Source organism: Bombus impatiens, unplaced genomic scaffold, assembly GCF_000188095.3.
Source record: "Bombus impatiens unplaced genomic scaffold, BIMP_2.2 scf_0670, whole genome shotgun sequence".
Lineage (NCBI taxonomy): Eukaryota > Metazoa > Arthropoda > Insecta > Hymenoptera > Apidae > Bombus > Bombus impatiens.
In genome coordinates this window covers 530438-553127 of record NT_177089.1, presented here as the reverse complement: position 1 = coordinate 553127, position 22690 = coordinate 530438, and the positions used below count along the sequence as shown (strand labels likewise).

Genomic DNA, 22690 nt, shown 5'->3' with positions numbered 1-22690 from the left:
CGAATTTAGTTATATATTTTAAAGGTATCGTCCCTTTGATTTCGTAAATAATTAAATTATAATTTCATTCTTTGCTACGATGCTTTTTCACGATATGAAAAAATATAACGAACATTTCGTAATAATATGGAATCGTTGGCGAAAAGTTGGTAGCGTCTTTGACGATCGATACGATCTGAACTTTTGCCGCGTATTTCCCTTTTAGATTGAGAATCAACGAAAAGATTTTCAAAAAATCAAAAAGAAAAAAAAAACTAGTGAAACTACTCGATAAGTACGTTATATTTGCACGTGTTATGGAATAAAATTTGTATTCTATGAAAATAATTTTCATCCTGACAATACATAAGGTGGATAATTCGCGATAACAAGGTATTTTCTAAAACTGAGCTACATCGCTATGATTCTCAACCAGCCAGATGAGAATTACCGAATCGAATGAAAAGTCAAATTAAAATGTCAACGTTATACCCGGTAAGAAAATTCAATGCCTTCAGATTCGTCTAGGGTTTCGATTTGTATGCAGATTACTGGCTTTCCTTTTCTATCGAGAGATAAGACGTATTCACAGCTTACTGCACGTCACAGACTTTCTACTGGATAATTTATCGTTTTGCATCCAATAAAACTAGGTGGCTTGTCTACCTACATTCTACGCTATAGAATCTACGATATCGACGTTGCTCTTTTAGTCGTAGAGTCTAGTAGCCGGCGTGAACGCGTATTTCAGAGGTTGATTCGTGCTGTGCGCCGGATAACGCGTGCAAATCACGAGTGCTCTGGTATGCCGATGTTTTCTCTCCCCTTTCGTCGTGTCTAACAGATTTGATTAGAATTCAGTGAAACGGGAACACGTTTGGAAAAACGCACCACGTTTCTTCCCACTCGTGTCGTTATCCCGATTACACATTTTTGAATCCTCGTCATGTAGGACAAATAATTTTCACCTAATATTCGCTATATTTTATAAAAATACTTGATATACCTATTTCTCTGTAGCTTCATTGCGAAATTGCTATCTCACGCGATTAGGAACCGTCATTTTGTTAATTAAATTTATCGCTGAATATTATCGTGTTGTGAAAAACGTTTAAAACTTTGTATTTCAGTTGCTATCCCGATTTATATTTCGTTTAAAGATCTCGTACGACTAATAACGTTTATCTTATTGAATCAATCGTTCTATCGAGTAAAAAGAGTAAACGGAGAAGCATCGGAGTTTGATTATTTTTTTACAGACGAATAATATCCAATTTTCGTTACTCACCTGTCAGAGTTTCTTCTTGGAGATGCGAATACCGTGTCAGACTCGTATGGTTTCCCCGCAGCTAATTATCTCTTCTCCTGTTTTCTTCTTTCCAGGAAGAACAGTCTCTCCTTTCCAAAGAACGAAATCTTCAATTCTTTGGAATGTTCTATAAATTTCTCATCGTTGCCATTCAAATACGCTCTTCGAGACAAAGAGAATAATGATAATTGAAGCTTCAACTCGCAGTTGCTGTTTCTTCTTCGCCTGTCCAACTATAACACTCGCTTCGTTCCCAACTTGTCGACTTGCTCGACGATCATCCTCGCCTCGTAACGTACGAGTCTCCTCCCTATGTACTCGTCCACTCGTCCGTAAACCAACCACTCGCTGAAGAGATTCGCGATCTTGGTTTCACGCCTCATAAGCCCCGAAACGTTTCATCCCTTTTTGCGCTTCGAATCGTTTCTTGCTGCTTTCTCTGATTCGAACGACTCCGCCGGTGTCGTTTTTACTCTTCTCCGACCATTCGTCGTTTTTCCTCTTCGCTTCCGGCGGTTGTCCTTTCGAGTCTCTCGCCATCCACGACTATACGATCTGCTCTTATCGATCCGATCGTTGCTGCTCCAGGGCTAACGCATAGGAAAGTTGCGTGGAATTATGTTTTTTAATTATTTTTGTCGCGGAGCGATCTTGAAGTCGTGTTGGATGCAAGAAATCAAGGAAACGGTTACGAAGGTAGTAGCGTGTTTCTTCTCTTTCCTTTCGCCTCTCGGTCGATCGCGTATGATGGATCGCTGATCCTTCGATCGTGTTCTGTTTCCGATCGAGGGGTTATATTTATCGATTATTTCCCCGAAGATGCGATCTTAGAACCGTGACATTCTTTTTCTCTTCGTAACGAGTCGTTGGATAGTTCGCGACAGATCGTCGATCATTCGAACGCGTCTGTTCGATCTGAAAAGATCAGATTTTCTAATAATTTCCCTGGAAAAGTATCACGACCTTAGAATGCTGCAGATGCATGAAAGCAGAGAAACATCGCAGAAATACAGTGTCCTTCCTCTTTGATCATTTTCCAGCGTACGTGTCACGTGTCTGCTAAATCCTCGATCCTTCGTCACGTTCTATTCGAACCGAAGAGATCGTCTTTCCTGTTATCATCGTCGGTAAATGATCTCGGAATCGTGTCAAAGGAAAGAAATCGAAGGAATATCGAAAAAGCGGCAATATGCTCCTTGTTTCGTTCAATTATGTATGACAGATTGATTCTGTGACCGAGATATGTTCGAATCGAAGAGACGTTGATGATTCTGCAATGGGCTTCCGGCACGACGCGTTTCTAGGTAGACACGCTAATCGACGAAGAAATAAATACGCGTTTTGTGTCATTGCGTGCCATCAAAGAGGTCTTGCATGTTCGTGGACACGGTCGTTCGTGCTCCAGTAAAATCACAGGAAACGTTCAATTTGTGGAAGTTCGTCGTTGAAGAAGAATCCTCTGACCAGGTCACTTCCTTCACCGTCCGCTGCTTCTCGATCTTTTCCACGAAAATGCAAACTCAAGCAGTTCGTTTCTATTTCGCTGTCAAATCCTTTGTTCCTTTCGCGCTAATGGAATCCCGACTTTTACGAGTCTTCGTTTACAATTCCTTTCTATTTTTATCGCTTTATACGGCGCTTCTGCCAGCTTGGTCGATGGTCAAAATAAAAATAACGACGCTCGATCGTAATAGTTTCTTACACAAAACGGTTCTTTTATTTGTAATTGAAATCTGTCGAGATTCATAGCAATCAGCTTGTTAGAGATGCCGTTCTTTAGTTACTTTCTCTTCCTATCGATGTTTTTGCAAGTCAACTTACTCCTTTCAATTTTTTATCGCCAGGCTAATTATCTTTTATCGGTACGCCAGAACCTGTGCTTAAGGCAATTGCGTTAGGCTACCGATCTCCGCGGTGCTGTCCAATTTGTCAAACGATCACGATCGTACCAATGTTTACATCTTCTAATTCCTTCTTTTCCCACCGTAATACGCCTCTATCCTATTCCCTTCAAATTTCATGCAAAAATTCTTTCGTAATATCCTGTTGTGCAACTTTACCCTTTTGTCCTTGACGAGAATCGCTCTCCGATGTTCTCCGACCACATTTTCCAACGTTTTGTCTTTCTTTTGGCACAGCCGTGTTCCAGCACGGAGTGTCGCGGAAATTTAACCCTCTGGAGAAAAATCTCTCTGTTCTTATCTAGACTGTTCCTTCATTTACGATATTCTTGGGTACCTCGCCAAATAGCCGTAGTCGTTCGCGAGATACGATTCAATTTCTCTCTAAACAAACTCTTCCTTCCAACTTCTTCCACGCGTTCCAGTTGCTCGCCAAAAGCGTAGCCTCGGAGTTTCTCTCTAAACAGTTCTATCTTCGTTCGTCCTTCGATCCGGTCTCTCCGACAATTTCATCCGGAAACGTAGATTCTTCGCGAAAGAAAACGCGCTTCTCTTCCACAACGAAATCCTACAATTTCTCTTTAAACGATCCGGCGCATCTTTTATCTGTTTCTTCGGCAACTCGAACGGCGTGCCGCGGTTCTTCGCGCGTCCATCAAACGCCTTCGCCCTCTATCACCATCCTTTGGTGGTGCATACCTTTCTCTCACGTTTCGAAGATCGTAAAATCGGAGCAAGAGTCGGACAAGATCGTAAAACGATCGCCCTTTTGTGACAAGTGACTGCGAGACGAGTGTCGAAATTGCACTGAGGCTGGTGGTATTCTACCGCCCCCGATGTAGCTTCTCCTTACCGCGTCAGAGTCGAGCCATTTAATAGTGGGGACTCGGATATCCCTTCTTTCACTGGGAAGCTACTCGCGAACGCTGTTCGTGTCCTTGCTATTCACGATCGCGATATCCTCGTTGCTTACGGCGGAGAAGACCTTCTCCCTACCGACCGTATTTCTTTCACCTTGCTGCACGTCCTCTTCGTCTTTTTCCTCTTTCCTTTTTCCCTTTCTTCGTCCTGCTGCTCCTTCTCCCGCTGCTGCTGCTGCTCCTCCTCCTCCTCTTTCTAGGTCTGTTTCATTCGCCTCTCGTTCCCACGATTCTCCCGTTTAACCGGTAACACCATTCACGCGGCTAATACCGCTGCCTCGAAAGCGGAGATTCGTGTCGATATTCAGAATCGCCGTGCAATTGCACGCTCACTGCTATTCCAACGTATTCGCGTTCCTGCTTTCTCGATCGATCAATTTTTTTCCACCTATTGTTCGTTGTGACCCAATGGTCGTTCCATAGGAAAGGCTGTTTCTGTTCACCGGGAAGCTGATCTCTTGGCTTTAGGAGCCTCCGATGAGCGACATCGGCAGTTTAGCGGAGATCGAAAAACTCGATCGGCAAAGTATAGAGGGATAAAAGGCTAATGGAAAAATATATTTTAAGATCTGTGTATTTTATTCCCGACGACTTTAGGAATATTATCTGTCGTTTTATTCGTCTTTTCTGTATTAGTGTTTTGCTCGTTTAAAACCGCGCGCACCGCTGAACGTTACCAGCGACCACCATCCTGTATTTCCATCTTAAACATTCTTAAACATCGTTGATTTAGTATCGGTTGGAATATTTCTTAGATACAAATTCGGATCTTTTCTCGGCTCGGATTAATCCGGGCAAAGAGAATCTTCTTTGTCGCCTCTTTTAAATATCGAAAGAAAAAATTCAACGTTTTTACCAACTTCGATTTCGACCTGCCGTTTCTTATTATTTCATTTAAATGTACAACTTTGTTCCTGTAGCCGCGTTGAAGATCGCTTCCTGTTCTCCATCCTGACACAAGCAACGATAAAATCGAGATACTCGCTGTATCATAACGCGAGGCACGAAAAGATGCTTAAAATTCGACGATACTTTCTTCCTTTCTCTCTCCTTCGCTGTCAGGAAAGACAACTTCCGACCTGTTAACGTTTCGCTTTAATTCGCAGCCGCGCGTTCAATTAAGGAAAGCTGTGAAACGATTTGTATCGAAACCGGGAAACTCGAGCGAAGCGCAAGGTGTCTGTCGTTCGCTGTAAGCGCTAACACTTTAACGTTGTAACATGTTAATGCGCTATGTTAACGGGCTAATTTCCCGTAACTGTTCGCATCGAACGGCCCATTGTTCTCCAGTGCGCAGCTATTTGCTCAGCAATTAAATTCATGGCTCCTGGTCGATCGTTTTACAACTGAAACTCGTTCCATTTTCTCGATAGGATTCCAAGCGTCTAGTTGCAGCGTTAATGAGCCCGTCTACAATCATTTGCAATCTTCTCGATGCTCGTTATCGATAGATAATAAGTATAATAAATGAAATTGCAACGAAATAATAATCAACTAGAATACGGACGTAAGAAAACTGGGGGAAAAACTGTCGGATCATCTAGGCGGAATTTTAAAAGTAAAACGGATACAGAGTACGGGTAGAAATGACAGAGAAACAAGTCGATAAACGACGGCAATAGAATGTAAAAGAAGATAATGAACATTCTACAGAGAACTCGCGAACCAGAAGAATTGTAAAAACAAATAAAATTATAATAGCTAGACGCGATTACAATACAATCGTAACTCGAATACCAATTAGCGCAGATGTCTATGAAGATTGTGATGGCTAAAGTCGATCGGTTTAATAAAATAATCGGTTAGTCTTTTAATAATCGCTATCGATGTTTCTATGCATATTTTTTCGCCACAAGATCGCAATTTTGGAAGACTTTCTTTTTTTTTTGTTATGAGAATAGAAGAAAGAAGAAGAAGAAGAAGAAGAAGGAAAGGAAAAGAACTGACGTAAAGCGCTCGATCCATTTTTATAGCATAGCATATAGCGTTAGGCATATCAGGGAACGCATGGTTCAGAGTTCAGAGTGATTTCAATACCAGGATAGGGAACGATGTCAGCGCAACAGTAGTATCTCAGCGTTCTGCTCATAATTTACGTTTTATCGTTAAAAATCTTCCAACCGCGTCAAACGTGTATCCCAACTCATTTCCATCTGAATTTTGATTTAATATTTCTTTTTTGTTTTTGTTTAACGATTGATGCACATGCAACGATACCGAACGATTGGAAATTATTAATTATATTATATGGCCGGATATTATAATGTAACTTGTAAATTACATATATATATGTGTGCGTGTGTGTGTGTAATTCAAGAGCACTATGAATCTTCTATCTACAACGCACAATTTTTTCACTGCCTCGAAATTGTTCATGCCGTTTTAATATCACCGGCACGTTACTGTTACTTTGCTTCAATTTAACACCGACGGTTCAAATAATTCTTGAAACAAATCTTACACGAGTTACACAACGATTTGCTCGTACGTCATGAATATAGATATTGTGTACTTAAATTGTTCGTTGATCGCTATTATCTTGCCTGTATAAGGCGTGACGGGCACGTAATTATTTTATCAAGTGGCAATTACACTTTGCAAATGACCAACTACGAGTCGGAGGTGTTATTTATTAATTAAAGAAGATGTTAACTAAGTTGAAATTAAATGGAATTTCAAATGAAACAGCTTCCCATGAATATAACATCTCTACATCTTATTACAACTAATACTGTCCAATTAAAAATTAAGAAACCTGCACACACTTGACACATTCACGCTGCCAATTATAATCACTAGACTACGAATCTTCGTGTAAATTTATATTTCCATTAATTTCGTGGCTAACAGAATAGAACTTAGATAAAGATCGATTTCATTTCTTGAATATCGTCACAAGTTGATCGCTTTCGTTTCGATGCTTTGCTTATTTTTCCATATTATACGCGTTCTCTGTATTCTCGCACCATAAAACCTATAAATCCATAAACATTTTCGCTTCGATTATCGTCCTATGCTAATCAACGCTTGGTCGCATATTTCCCGACGCATAATCCCTCGAATCGCTTGCAACGTCACTTCGATTCGTTTATCGACGAGAAAATACTACGAAAAGATTGGGAATTTTAACGCGAACCACATGGTCACCCACGCGATTCCATGCTTCACCTCTCGATGATCTCATCGCTGCAAACCCGTCGTACTTTCACGCGCAATTTCAAAGAGACGCGTTAGCTGATCTCGATGAATCATTGCTCGCATTCGTACGTCGCCGAAACGGTTGCGAAGGAACCAATTTTTCTAGGAGCGGCGCGATCTTCGTGAAAAAAGAACGCGACGAACGAACCGTACGCATAATCATACGCCGTGGCTGTAATTAAGGAAACAATTATTATTACGGTACATTTGCACGTGCGTAGCCCAGATTTCTGCCATGTTCACAGGCGTCCCGCAGCGTAACGACGCATCGAACGCGATGGCGATGTTGAATTTTCGAAACTCCTCCATACGTCGAACAAAAGCGCGAGCTACGCTTTTAAACGGAGATAAACCACTCGGATCTATATTTCATTCAGTTAAATCCAATTTCTGGATTTATTAGATTGCCCGAGACGTGTCTTTCTTTCACAGACACGTGTTTTACAACGATGCATCTTTATTACGAACATGAAACCTAATCTGTGGGACGTTGTGATCTTTAGTTTGATAGAACGAAATGGATCGATATTCGATAAAACGCAATTCGATAAAATAATATGAAACGGAAAATGTTGTGCATCCATTACTTCCTTATAAAACGAAAGAAACTTTTCGGACGACCTAATAGTTGCTGTGTCTGGGAGGATGGGACGAGGAGAAACATCTCCTAGCGCCGATTTATATTTGCTTTTATTTTATCTTTGAAATCGCACGTGTATACGAGTTTCGTGAAAGTTCGAAGCTGATCGAAGATGAAATTGCTCTTTGGATAAATCGAAGCAGTGTTTAATGCGGGCTCTTATATCACCTCTATCGGATTTTCCAACTTTTTTTAAATAATAACTCTAGATAGACGTTCTATTAATAATGTCAGAAGCGAATGATCACGCGATAAGATTGGTATTATGAAATACGATTTGTATTTTAATGACTTGTAGTTTAATCAAAATTAGATAATTCCAGGATAAACATCGTATGGTGGGTTCAGAGTAGTAAAAATTAATCGAGTAGATACTTGTATGTATTGTATCCTTCTTAGAATGTCATTCTTGACACACGGGTAAGTAATTAGGTTCTTCTTGTAATTTCTTTTGTACACGAAATAGTACACTGAAACTGACGTTTCGTTAATTGAAGAAACATGTATTGTAGTTTCTTTACTGATTTTGGTAATTTCATCGTTTCCGGCTGAAATGGAGAACGGAAGTTTGGCCGGAGAGTTTGACAATCGGCGGAAACGTTACCACTTCGTCGCATTGCCAAAAAAAGTAGAGCGACGACAACCTCGTTTTACAAATTACCCGAGAACCAGTTCTCGGATAGAAATGTCTGTATCGAAAATTATTTCTTCGTTTCCCTATTGATAGATATTAATTTAGTTGAGATATTAAGACGCAGAACGATTTTAATTATTGTTAGCGATGATCGTTGAAAACATAGTAAGAAATGTATACAGTAAAAGAGTTCTTAATATTCGAATACGAATAGCAATTTTTTAATAATTTCTTTTCTCCGTCAGTGTATTTTAAATTGTCCGTTCTATTGGAGATAAAAAAGAAATGAAATGAACTGAGAACATGAAAATTTCACGTCTTTTAGAATTTAATATCATCCTTTGTTTATTTTGGATGGAAAGGAATAATGGTATAAAATTAATAAAGATTATGATAATCGTATGCCTTAAATTCATTTATTTACACGCAAATATATTATATGTATACGGATAGATATTTATATATTATGTATATATCACTGTTATATTCCTATATAACCCTTGAGATTTACACGTACAACCTACGTTTCTTTCGACATCCTCGCTCTCGCGAAATGTTTCGCTCTCCACTCTTTTGTTTCGCGTCACGTATGTTGTCGCAGCAAACGAACGAGAACAAAATTTGCTGGAATCCTTTTTCTTTTTTTAATCTCGAAGCACTCGATCCGGCAATCTTTCGTCGTTTTACACAGTGATATATCCTTTTTTTTGTCTTTTTATTTAATCGTCTTTTATTGTTGCTTAGAAATGCTTAATCGATCATCGAACGAATATCATAGCCAAGACGGATAATATAAAAAACATGGAGAATATCTCTTTCAAAAATGACACGTATTCGAAAAGGCCATGGCTGTAAAATCATTTCGCAAACTCGATAAAGGCTAACAATAGCGAGTTTAGAATATAAAATATTGTCGTGTTACGATTACGAAAATTTTCAGAACAGTGCACTTGAGATTAATGTAAACGGACCTCGATTAACACAAACCTTGATTTTTGTGTGTTTACAATAGATAGAATAGATCTCGATAGTATTGCTAGAACACTTCTTGTTCATATGGACCTAAGTGATGACGAGTAGCAGCTTACCCACGTGTTTCGCGTCTTGTCTCTGTTGAGCATTAAATCATCAAAGAATCGTTTGAGAAAAGATTCAATGCAAAGTCTTCTTGTAAAATGATCCGAGAGAATTTCGTAAAAAGAATTCTGCACAGGATGTGAAAAGAGGTAATGTTAAATCTATTAAATCTTCATAGTACTAATAAGATTGAAAAATATTAAATTAATGTTAAATTTCATATTAATATTGTTATCGATACTATAATATTAACAACACTATAATATTATTAATGATATCATGCTTCATAAAAATAAGATTACTACTTGTTAAAAAATATAACGATGAAATTATCGATTTAATAATCCTGTTCACTACTGATTTCTTAATTTCTAAACTACCTTCTTCCAACACTCTGTGCACCAGACAAAAGTCGATCTTAATCTCACTTTTGAAAAATTATACAGTGTTCACAGATTCATATCATTGGAATAAAATATGAAATTTACTTAAGACAACCTCGAAAATTTAAAAAATGACAAGCTTGCGTGCTTATACTAAACCTTCGGCTTCATCGCGTAAAAAAGCCGAACATGTTTTTAAGATACGTATTTTCTCTCTTCTCTTCTCTCTCTCTCTCTCTCTCTCTCTCTCTCTCTCTCTCTCTCTCTCTCTCTCTCTCTCTCTCTCTCTCTCTCTCTCTCTCTCTCTCTCTCTCTCTCTCTCTCTCTCTCTCTCTCTCTCTCTCTCTCTCTCTCTCTCTCTCTCTCTCTCTCTCTCTCTCTCTCTCTCTCTCTCTCTCTCTCTCTCTCTCTCTCTCTCTCTCTCTCTCTCTCTCTCTCTCTCTCTCTCTCTCTCTCTCTCTCTCTCTCTCTCTCTCTCTCTCTCTCTCTCTCTCTCTCTCTCTCTCTCTCTCTCTCTCTCTCTCTCTCTCTCTCTCTCTCTCTCTCTCTCTCTCTCTCTCTCTCTCTCTCTCTCTCTCTCTCTCTCTCGTGCGCACGCTCTCTCGCTCTCTCTCTCTCTCTTTTTCTCTCTTTTTAGCTGATCGAGTAACAAGTATTCGTTATTTACAAATCTATGATAGCACAGGTAATTTCATAATCGTGCTACCATGACTTCCGTTTACATAACATCTCCTCTAAAAAAAATAGTTAAAAATAAGCAGCACATATTTCGAGTTTCACATGCATCTAATAGTGCCATCTATAACCCTGCCTGCCTTGTAACGATCCAAACTGGCTTCTCTTTACTTCTTTTTCTTTCTTTTCATCGAACTATAGCGACCAAATAGAGTATACGAGTTACATTAAAGTCACAATTGTTTAAAAGTAAAAATGCTTCTCAATCACAAATTTGTTTAATGCGAAGACACAACCATTTTTATTCTTATTCTTTTCGTCTTTCTATTTTTTGTCTTTTCTATCGCTAACGGAACTTTCACCATCGTCACAAGCTTTTGTCCTGACTGTTTTGTAAACGTATACGATCATATCGTATTAATCATCACTATGAACAAGCTCATTCGTGTTAACGTCGTGTGTATACAAAGAGAAGAAAAAGGATTTATTACAAAACAGCGGAGCTAATAACGAGTATTTCAAATGCGAAAGTAGCCTCTGATTTTGTTACATAGTTGCTGTATGATTTCGTTATAAAAGTAGCCTCTAATTTTCTGACATTAATTGCTGTATAATGGGACAAAATATTTTGCGTTGATTGAGAGACTGGAACTCCGCGTTTTAGAAAACGAGCCTTACACGATGTTATGTCATAGAAAATAAGAAAAAGTAACGCAAATCATATAATAAAAGCATTGATCAAATCATGAAACGATTTTCTCTCATTATACATATAGTACAAATCCAATAGTAAACGTCATATATGGCATCTTTCGAAAAAGCTTAAAATTGTTGGGCAGTTGGTACAAAATATTTCCGATATATACAAATTCTCTTTCATTTTTTTCTACCTCTTTCTCGTCATTTCTTACTCTCACATCTTTTTGTCTTACCTTTATATAGATATTAAACAAACAACAGTTCCCATCTTTATCTTACGGCCCACCGGTATGACGTAAACTTAATCATCCGTATACTTAATCAAATCTATGTATATAACATGTACACGTATAATAGTACTCTACAAACAGAGGGTCGTGTGATATTTTTTTCTCACGTTATAGTCACAAACCTTTCATGTAAGTGTTCCGAAGAGCTCTCGATCAATCTTGGTTTACTTTCCACGAGTATAGATTGTGTACATGTGTGTGTATATGTGTGTGTATGTCAGTCTTGAGCCACTTTCATAAAAGCTTTCTACTTTTATGACCAGGTCGTCTCTTATCTCGAACTTTTTCGTATCAATAGTGTGTTGGCACATTTCTCCTAATATGTAATTATTATATATACTTATATTTTATATATATATATATATGTATATATATATAATACGAATTCTATATATATATATAATATATATTCTATATATTATATATTCTATATATATATATATTCTATATATATATATTCTATATATTATATATATATAGAGGGTGTAATGTACCTGTTTATACTTCGTAGTGTGAGCGTGTTATGTTGTTATGTGTGATACTTTTCGCGAGCTTATGCTATTACTAATGGCTCATCATCGGAGAAGCCTCGGATCACGGGACTGTCTTCTTCTTCTGAAATTACAAAAAATTGGAAATTTTGAAAATCTTTTTACATTTTCTTAGATAAATATTACCAACAGTTTAAATTATACTGCATTAAATTATACTGTTAAATGGATTGTAGACTCACCTAAGCCGTCTGTGGTACCGGGGAAGGTGGCCTGCCCGCGTCTAGTGTCGTAGTGGCTATTAGCAAATTGCGTGAAACTATTGGGTAATCTTCTGTGTCTAATGATAAAGTATGCCAACGCAGTTCCCAAAGCAAGGATCAGAAAAAATGTTGTTATCGCATACGAAATAATGTTAGCCGTATCTATAGTCACTGGTAACGATGATACTTCTAAAAAGATTAATTTCTTGTTAATTACATTAAATTGCTTAAAATTAAATTAATTAAACCAATATTTGTTAGATAATTTTTTGGTAATTATATAATAACAGTGACACCTCGCCGATATCGAATAAGTCATTTAAAATATGATAATGATATGAAATGAATATATTACAAACCGAATACAGCAACATATTTTGACACTCGGCGAAATCGGTGAGGTGTCCCATATTGTAAATATCACAATTTTTAAGCTTGTATATAAAAGTAAAATTTACGGTAATTTGTTATTGAAATCAACGACTATAACTATATTCAGATAATTACCCGCGCTATGTACGGTGCTAAACACTTCGCTCAGAGGACTCTGGTAGCCTTCCTCAGTGACTAAACGAATAGCAAACGAGTAAATGGTATCCGGTTTCACACCTTTGTATATGTACGGTGGCTGATCGCTTTTATATATCTTGGCGATCGAATCGTTCATTACGTGTGATCCTTCTACCACCAAAACCTCGTAATGATACTTCTCGTCTCTCATAGCATCTGGTAAATCGTGTTCTTGCCAGTAAACAACAAAGCGCTGCTCATCATACAGAACCTTCACTTGATGAGGAGGTGGAATGTCTGGTGCCGTGTAGAAAACCGGTTGACTGGGTAGAGCGTTCTCGACATCCGTGGATATCGTTATTTGATACTTGCCGCCGTGTTTAATCGAGTTGAATGTATGCTTCATAACAGATTCGTTCGTTGCTGGCAAAGTCACTACGAAATGCTTTTTGAGCGTCGATTCTGTTACGGTGATCTGTAATTTTAAAAGTAGTAACTTTTAAACAAACGAATACTTAGGTAGTTTCTCCAAATTAATTTTACGATATAGCAAGAATATTCTTTCAGTTCAAGGGAAAGATATAATGCAATAATTCATATCGTTGAAATTTCTTATTCACCGTATATCTAATTGGCTCGTCGATGTTAGGACAACTTGCGCTCCAAGAAATAATTATGGTATCGAGCCTCTCTGTTGGAGTAACTTTTAGTTTCTTTGGCGGAGCCCGTTGATTGAAATGTGTGAATACCGAGACTGGTTGACTCAATGGCCCAGCGCCATAATCTCCGTTCACGCCCACCGCAAACACGTAAGACTCACAGGCTTCCAGTTCTTTGATAGTCGCTGACAGGTTTGTCGTTAAATACCTATATTCTGAAAATACAGTTAATTTTCAACTAATGAATCAAATAATTGCCGATCGTTCCATGTTTACGATTTACATTACAAGGCTATTACTTTGGAAAAATTCCTTCATTTTCACTGCATAATGAATTCCATACTGCCACTTAATTTTCCTGGTGCTTTTGGGCGGGTCCCAAGTAAGCTTTACCGACGTTCCGTGCGGTTTCACTAATTGCGCAACCAGGTTCGTGACAGTCGGCAAAGGAGTGCCCTCCGTGGTCGCAGTAACAGTCTTTGTCTTGCCAACGTAGTTCTTCCTCTTGGCACCGACTTCAAAACTATACATAGTTCCTGGAGCCAGTTTCAGTATCTCCACGCGATTCTCCGTCTTGATAGTCGGCGGTAGTACAGGGTATTTCGTCGGACCTCTCGGAGTAATGACATAGGAAACATCTTTCATCTTCTTCCATGACAGAGTCACTGAGTGATTGGTGACCGCCTCCACTTTAAGATCCTCAATATTGTCGATATTAGTGGATCCATCAAAGATTAAAGTTGCCACGTTAGACGAGGCAGACTCTCGTTCCTTATTCTTTGCTATTACCCAGAATGAATAATTCTTTCCTGCCTCGAATGGCATGTCTAATAAAGCGGAAGTCTTTTGCCTGAAGAATCGTACAGGTGGTATAGGTGGCGTTACGAATCCTTCGTAACCGGTAATAGGTCCATTCGGATGCAGAGGTGGTTTCCAGGTGACCTCTACAGTGGTTCCATTTTTTTGAGTCACGGTGACGTTCCAAGGTTCTGACGGGACACCTTCACCCGTTGTGGCGATTAAATATTTGGCTGGCGGGAATGACGTGGCTTGGCCCTTTATTCTAACGTGAACTGTCATGTTGTAACGAGTATATGGTTTAAGATTGTTAAATTGATACTCCATTTCTTCGATCCAGTGGCTAGCGTTGGTCCAATTCGCTCCAGGTACAGCGTACGCTATCGAAGGTAGGAACTCGAAGCTGACGTTGGTGGGCAATGGCATCCACCAATATAAGAACAAGCTGGTAGCAGTGACCGATCGCTCGTCCACTCCCATCACAAGCACCTGGTAAACACGAGAACTATTCTTCTCGCAATTGCTCTCGTCGAAACCATCCACGCAATCTTGTTTACCATCGCAGTACGATGCCAGAGGGAAGCATCGTATCTCGTCGCAGGGGAACAAACCAAAGAAACAAGATGGCGTGGCTGCCGGGCTGGAGTGTTGTTCTCCGGAGCAACCTAACTCGTCACTACCATCTGGACATTCCTCCACGCCGTTACAAACGCTCCTTATGGGAATACATGAACCGTCCATACGACACGTGAATTGATCCTCTCTGCAGGAAGGCTGATCACTGTCGCCACAGTGCAGTTCATCCTCACCGGAAGTACAATCACTGGAGCCATCGCAAACCCACGAATCTTGTATACAATCGCCATTTAAGCACTGGAACTGATGTTCCCGACAGACCTTAGCCTGTTCCGTAGGATATACCACCGTCCATTCCTCAACATCCTCGTTACCACAACCCATTTCATCCGAGTCGTCTCCACAGTCGTCTACGCTGTCACATTTCCACCAGTATGGCACGCACTTCTTGTTATTACACATAAACATCCAATTATTGCAAGGGCTGCTAGGAAGAATTGGTGCCAGTGACGGTGGTTGCTGAGTGGTACAGTTAACCTCGTCAGACCCATCGGCGCAGTCTTTGTCCCCGTCGCAAAGCCATGAACTGTATATGCAACGGTATTTAGTATGCGACACATTGCACGTGAACTGCCACTGTTCGCAGACCATCTCGCTACATTCATTCTCGTCTTCTCCGTTTTCACAGTCTGGTTCACCATCGCATTTCCAACTAGCTGGTATACAACCTCCATCCTTTTTGCAAAGGAACTCGTCGGATCTACATGTGCCGGGGAATACCTTCTTGCTGCAGTTCTTCTCATCGGAACCGTCTCGGCAATCGTTCTCATTGTCGCAGCGCCATCTGTGTGATATGCATCTACCGTTTGCGCACCTGAACTGTGATTCCGTACATTGTGGATAGTTGCAATTCATTTCGTCTTTACCATCCTTACAGTCGTGATCGAAGTCGCAGACCCAGTGCTTCGAGATACATCTGTTGTCATCACACTCAAAGTTTGGCGTACACGTGGTGTGTTGTGACGTGCAACCGAGCTCGTCCGAATTGTCTCCACAATCATTGTCCCGATCGCACCGCCACGATGATGGAATACATACGTCATTAGCGCAAGCGAATTGATTTGGGGCACACGTACTGGCTACCCTGGGACACGTGGAATTGGCGAACGGGGTGATTCCTCCTGGACACATACACTTGCCATCGATCATTTCCATCCCATCAGGACAAAGACAGACATAACCACCATGAGGTGCTCCGACACAAATGTGCGAACAAGTATTATTAACGCAAGCGTTGGTGCCTTGCTGAATGCTGTGCGCGAATACTTTGAGATCCATCAGACCAGGCAATTGACCTATGATAGAAGTGATGCCGAAACCATGATCTTTATCTGCGACGAATATCATAGATTGCTTCCAATCATCCCAATACATGTTGTCCTTGAATACTGCTATAGCAAATGGATGTGACACTTTGTCACTTTTAGAGATCACTTTCTTGAATTTCTTTCCATCGAAGTCGCTAGATCCGATGTAATCCTGCCTGGCGTCCACCCAGTAGATCCGTTCTGCTATGTGATCGATAGTTATTCCATTTGGCCATTCGACGTTTGGTTCCACAAACAGTCTCTTCACATCCGTTCCATCCAGATTGGCTCTCGATACAGAAGCATTTCCCGGAGCCCAATCGGTCCAAAACATATACCCATTCATTGGATGAACAGCTATTCCTCTGGGTTTCTGCAAGTTATTGGGTCCTAGGATGGTCCTTCGCATTCTTCCCATGGTAGAAATGTCTGTCCTGATCACCTGAATCCTCATTTTAACGCCATCAACGATATACAGGAGATTAGAGACCCAATCGAGAGCCATTCCTTCTATGGAACTTAAATCCGTTTCTACTAGAATTTCGGGAAAACTTACACCATCTTGGAAACATTGTCTACCCACAGTGTCGTTGACAATATCCGCCCAGTACAGACAATTGTTCCTCATGTCGAACTCGATCGCTATAACGTTCTTTAAATCGTGAATAGGTAGTGTTACCAATTTCTCGTCTAATAAATTGATTCGCGAAATATGCTCACGTTGAGCTACCAATAAGAATCCAGGTTTTTCCTCTATAGGGCATGGAATCTCGTCCGGCTCGAAATTTCGCGCTAAACCACCTATGCATTCATCATCGGCCATCTTTACATAACCCTTTGTTCGATTATAAAATGCGCCAGGTTCACAGGTACTCGGTACAGCATAAGGGTCATAGAGAGTCATGGTTTTATCTCTGATACAGTGATAAGGAATTCCAGTTCGTACGAAGCCAAAGTCGCATTGATAATCGTTAATATCGCATCCACATATTTCCGTCTTTATTGGTCGATCATAATCCATCCCCGTGTAACAATTAGCTTTCAATGCTCTTCTTTGATAGACCTCTTTCCGGCCTAACACGCAAGCCATCACCGGTTCATCCGTACTCGTCGGCGACCAGAATTTAAAATCATCCTTGGTACAATCTCTTTCGAACACGTTCCTCAGATCAACCTTGATTATTAGCCACTGGTGCTGGCCACTACCTGAACCGAACATCGTGAAAACTGTAGTATTTTCCCCTGGTTCGGTCATCAGTCCGTATACGCGCAACATTTTCTGATTGAATTCGTACGACTGCCAGGTCTCCCCTTCGTCAATAGAGTAAGAAATGTCTCTGGTTTCTCCGCGTGACTTGAAGTACTTAACGGCTACCAACAGACCACCATGGTCTCCCATGTTAAAAAAGTAGTAGTCCTTGAGGACCTGTTTCCAAGTAAGCCCAGCATCTCTCGATACATATAGAGCAGGGTGACCTTTGAGATTTGGCCCTATCACTCCTGTAGCCATTATAATACCAGGAGCAGACTTCGAACTCATAATAGATACCGATCTTGTCACGGGATATAGCTGACTGAAACGTTGGCTCAACTGCAACGAACAATTTTTACCGCAGTGTATGTAGAAACCTTCGTGATTGGCAGCAGGTGGTTTTATACTGTTCCATGTCGCACCATGATCGAATGTTATCACGGAAACTAAATGCTCGAGTCCAATAGATCCTGATGTTGGTGCTCCTTTTACTTGCGACGCTATATAAATGCCGCGGAGACCTTCTACTTTGTACAGATCGGTAAATGTTTCATCCGCTACGTCACTGGAAAAAATTACATACGAATTGGTCATTCGTTCCTTATCCTTCTAATTGTTTGCTTGAAATAAGTTGAGATAATTACTTTAACCAACTGTCTTTCCAGGTACTGTTCGGGAAAAACGTAAAAATTCCCTCGAGAGATAATATGAACGTAGCCATTTTCTCATCTATAATTTCTGATATATAAAGATTGACATGCGTTTCATCGTGAGAAGCCGTAACAAAAACTCTGTTATGTGAAACATCGACGACATGATAATTCTTAATTGGCAAAGGCGTATTAAACTCGGCCTTGACGAAGCTAAAGTTCTTGTAAGATACGAAAAGATCCAGGTGTTCCGTTCCGTTCTGCGAAGCAAAAATTTTGTTTATTCGCAATGTATATCTGGTCAAGATATATACCGGATAAAATTTTATAAGCTTGATTTATTACGTGCCTTTATTTTCTTTGAAGTAGCAAATCTATAGTCTCCTCTAATTTGAAAATCTTCCACTTCTGAGATAATCACTGTCGACGGACCGATTAAGCGAGTCACTGAGTCTTTTAGCAAATTATTCTGCAAATCAATCTGGTAAACGGTGTTTCTTCCATCAGAATGCATGCGTTCGATTATCAAAGCCGGTGCAGGCGACCAAAAGAATGCTTTCACGTAAGGACGCAATATCATCCATGTGAAACCAGTGTTCGATGATAACCATAGCTGAAACCAATATAATAGAAGCATAGGAATCATTTTTCTAAACTGAAAATTACTTTTAATGGAAGAGTATCAAAACTTACATTGGGCACAGGACTGACTTTGTCCAAAGCAAGGACAATATCAACGTCCATTTCATAAAACGAGATTTCACTAGGATGAAACCGTACTCGCACCTTATTTATCATTTCTCCATTATCTGGTGTAATGAAAAGTAACTTGTGTGTACTGTCCACAAAGATACACTGGAAAAAAACGTTGAATCATGTTAAAACGATAAAATGAATGAAATGCAAATGGAATAAACTAGAATAATAATAAAATAATTATGAGCTCTTCGGCTATAAATGAAAATTGGAAGATAATACTAATGAAATATGAGCTTACAAATCTGTAATATTTTGGATGATTGGTAAACTTGTCCAGGGTAGCGTACTGATCATCTCCAATTCGAAATTTTTCAGTTATATTGACAAACGTGTCGCCATAATTATAACTTATATACACAGCACTAGGATTAGTAGGTGTTGGAGCTGCGCTGCTCTGCAATTTCATCACTGGTGTACTGTCCCTTGCCAAGCATATTATCACATTGGATCTTTCTCCTACCCAGTGAACTATCAACTGTTGATGGGAATCATTTAAAGCATTGATCTGCGGGGAAAAGAAAAAGTTGAAACATTAATTCCAAACGTGAAGTTATCAGAGATATCATCAGTCACAACATAGATAAAGATAAGGATGAACTGAAAAGTACAAGTATGATATGGAGGAAAACATTGCACTAACGTGTTTATATACATACATTGATTCGTATAAATATAAAAAAATGTAGTACAAAATTTGTTTTGCACTCAGTGAAGATTGAACGAAGGTCAAATGTATTAGTTATTGCACTTCATGGAAAATGTTTGCGTACTCCTTACTGTGAAAATACATACAGGAAAATTTTTATGATCTAACGATTCTAATAATGAACTGTGGATTACCTAATATATTAGCATGACGTGATAGACAAGCGGTGAATATCGTTAATTTATTACGACGAATTGCACAATAAAATTTTAAACCACAGAGATATCGTCAGCTCGCATCGTAAGCTCTAAAATGTACGAAGTAATTTTTTATTTTTCTCTTCCCCCGGTCTTAAATAACTTCAAGGATTTCTGCAGTGTGATTACATTACACATGTGAAAAAAAGTGAAAGGAATTTCTGAAAAATCGTTGGCAATATTTATTCACTAATTTAACATCTATTCTGTACATATTACTTATCATAAAATATTATTTCCTTGCGGACAAAATATTTATTTAACTTCATTCTGAAATAATTTCAATTAACATAAATAATTAACATAATGAATTATGTATTATAACATACATAAATATAAAAAGAATGTTACTTTTCCTTTTTTCAATTCATTACAAAATTCCAGATTAAAAACCTCGGGTTTTATTATAATTGTTATTCTGTTAAGTAATTGAATCCCTAGATGGAGTTCGTAGCAAAAGATAAATAATACGAGTTACGAGCTAATACGAGTGACTAATGCCGTAAGCTTTGTTAATATAGTTTATCAACTTAACTGACTAATATAATACATATGTATTCTTTTATTGTCATCCACTCAAATACTTTAGTCTGTAATCTTACTTTGGATTTAATTGCATTCGCTGGAATGACACGTATTACCTATGAGTAGCTGACACACGCTGCTTATACACTATGCATCATCAGAACATTTCATATTTGTTAATATAAACGTCTGTCCTTGAGGGAAAATAAAACTGCGCTATTTCATTTCATTTATCACGCCGTATATTTCGTGAAAACATTTCGAATAGGTTTTACGTAAAACCCGTACGAAAAATAGTTTCGAGTAAAGAAGTCAAAGTACACTTCTATCGAATTCAATAATTATCGAATAAGATAAGACGAGCCACTACAAACAAAGAAAAAAGAATTGCGGCCAGTTGTAATAACAATGATTTCTACGATTTCGATTTAGCTAAATATAGAACGCTACTAGGTATTCTTTTCGTCGGACAACCTTATTTCCAATTCATGAGCACACAATATGATAAATATGAAACATGTCATTGATTTCAATTGGAGTAATTCGTCAGTAGGCATTGTTCGTTCAGCTGACACGATACAAGACGAACAAAAAACCGTGGTTTTTCGATAACAAACACTGGAGTGCTTTATTTGAAATATGGGTTTCGGTCGATCGCTAAAAAGGAAATAGAAAAATGAAAAATGGAGGAAAAAGATGAGAATCCATCGCAGAAAATAAAGGAGACGGATAGAGCGGTTACTGACCTCTGCGTGTCAATAACAGAACAACCATGACGCGTTACTCCGTTTCGTCAAGATTGATTAAATTTAGTCCGGAAGGGACATAATACGGCAATTACGTTCTCCGCTGTTGAAAGCACAAAGGCAGCGCTATGTATACCGGCCTTATTAGCTGCCGCATAAAATTCTAAAAACGCACCTTATCGGCGAGTAACAAGTATGCACAAGGAATGATAAGAGAACAAAAACAACCTAACTTATGCGGGAAATAAATCGATGGCATTGCCGATGCGCAAACTGGATCAAAAGAAACAGATTGTTGGTAAAATATTAAAATATAATATCGTACCTTCGTTGTGATGTTTGGATTGTTATTTGGAAATAGCGGAACATCCCTGCGCGTTCGACTAGCTGACGTTTCCCTGACATCGGAATAATCATCCCGATTTATAACAAGAGGCTGCCTATAACCATAAGATTCATAGTCCTCGGTAATGTGAAGGGTTTTCGCTTTTTCACCGAATCTCTGTCCGTTATTAAAACTCGTTAACAACATAAAATGTAAAATAAATGCGGAATAATAGAAGACCGAAGTCGTCCGGCCGGCCATCTTGCTCAGACTGACTTTCTTTAATCATGGCATGTACAAATATATATAACTAGATATACAGGGTGTCTCGAGCAACTGGACCAGACTATAATTCTGAAATGATGGAGGGTAGAAAAAAAGTTTCATTAGGTAAAATTAAGTAGTTTCGAGTGAATCACGACCTGATGTAAGTATTTACACATCTACTGTGAAAGTTGAGTAGTTTTGAAAACTGTAAGGTTATCCCTATTTTTTAAAATGGAACTTAAAGTTTTGTATATTTTAGTCGATGAGTTTGTTTTATTCCGTATAAAGAGTGTATTATATTGGTCGTGTGTAATATAATTATCTTAAAAAATATTTCGTTTCAGTTTCATGAAATTCATCATATGAAAGAGAAGGAAATAAATTAGAATAAACATAAGGTTACTGCGTCACATCTTTCCTTGTCATTCGTACAGTCAGTTCTGCACTTCAGAATTAAAGTTAAAATGTTTTCTATGCTAATAAATTTTCGACGTAAGCATCATAATACTCTCTAAAAAAATGTTTCTATTTCCTAGGGGGTCAGAGTTGTAGTTTGACCTCGTTGCGTGAAACACCTTATATATACGTATATATATATATATTATATATTACGACAATGTGTGTATTTATGTAGAGTATATCAAGATGAAGAACTGCATGTCTAATATAATGCGTCTTAACGCGCATGCGTGCTTCGTCATTTGTATATTTATCTTTAAACAGAATGATCTCGAAAGTTTTTGCAAGATAAGAATTCATAATATTAGATTAAGGTAAAAATTAGAAAAAAAGTAATATCTTCAAGTTCTTTTAAATTTTGTACAATTTCATCTTCTGTATAATAAATAAAACCTGCAATAAGGAAGATGTCGCGCATTGAAGACGCAGCCATAC

General features: G+C 38.8%; 2 protein-coding genes and 1 long non-coding RNA gene across 3 annotated transcripts in view; all 3 read right to left on the bottom strand.

Annotated features, from left to right (window-relative positions):
- The window catches only part of LOC105681236, a 29634-nt gene extending 24758 nt beyond the window's left edge, over positions 1-4876 (bottom strand). The window contains exon 1 of the mRNA XM_024370198.2: positions 1268-4876. The gene's annotated coding sequence lies outside the window, so the exon portion shown is untranslated. The remainder of the gene's footprint in view (positions 1-1267) is intronic.
- Positions 4877-9070: 4194 nt separating this feature from the next.
- LOC100743911 (sortilin-related receptor) lies at positions 9071-21803 on the bottom strand. The gene is made up of 11 exons (XM_003492286.4): positions 21530-21803; positions 19269-19535; positions 18965-19126; positions 18621-18884; positions 18266-18531; positions 13928-18186; positions 13590-13843; positions 12967-13444; positions 12439-12648; positions 10638-12320; positions 9071-10259 (listed from the first exon to the last, which is right to left on the bottom strand). The coding sequence occupies exons 1-10, from the start codon at positions 21788-21790 to the stop codon at positions 12259-12261; spliced, it is 6483 nt and encodes a 2160-aa protein (XP_003492334.1). The 5' UTR covers positions 21791-21803; the 3' UTR covers positions 9071-10259; positions 10638-12258.
- Positions 20449-21523, bottom strand: LOC112213462. Its single transcript, XR_002947358.2, has 2 exons — positions 21205-21523; positions 20449-21115 (listed from the first exon to the last, which is right to left on the bottom strand). It is a non-coding gene; the product is annotated as an uncharacterized LOC112213462 (long non-coding RNA).
- Positions 21804-22690: the final 887 nt, after the last annotated feature.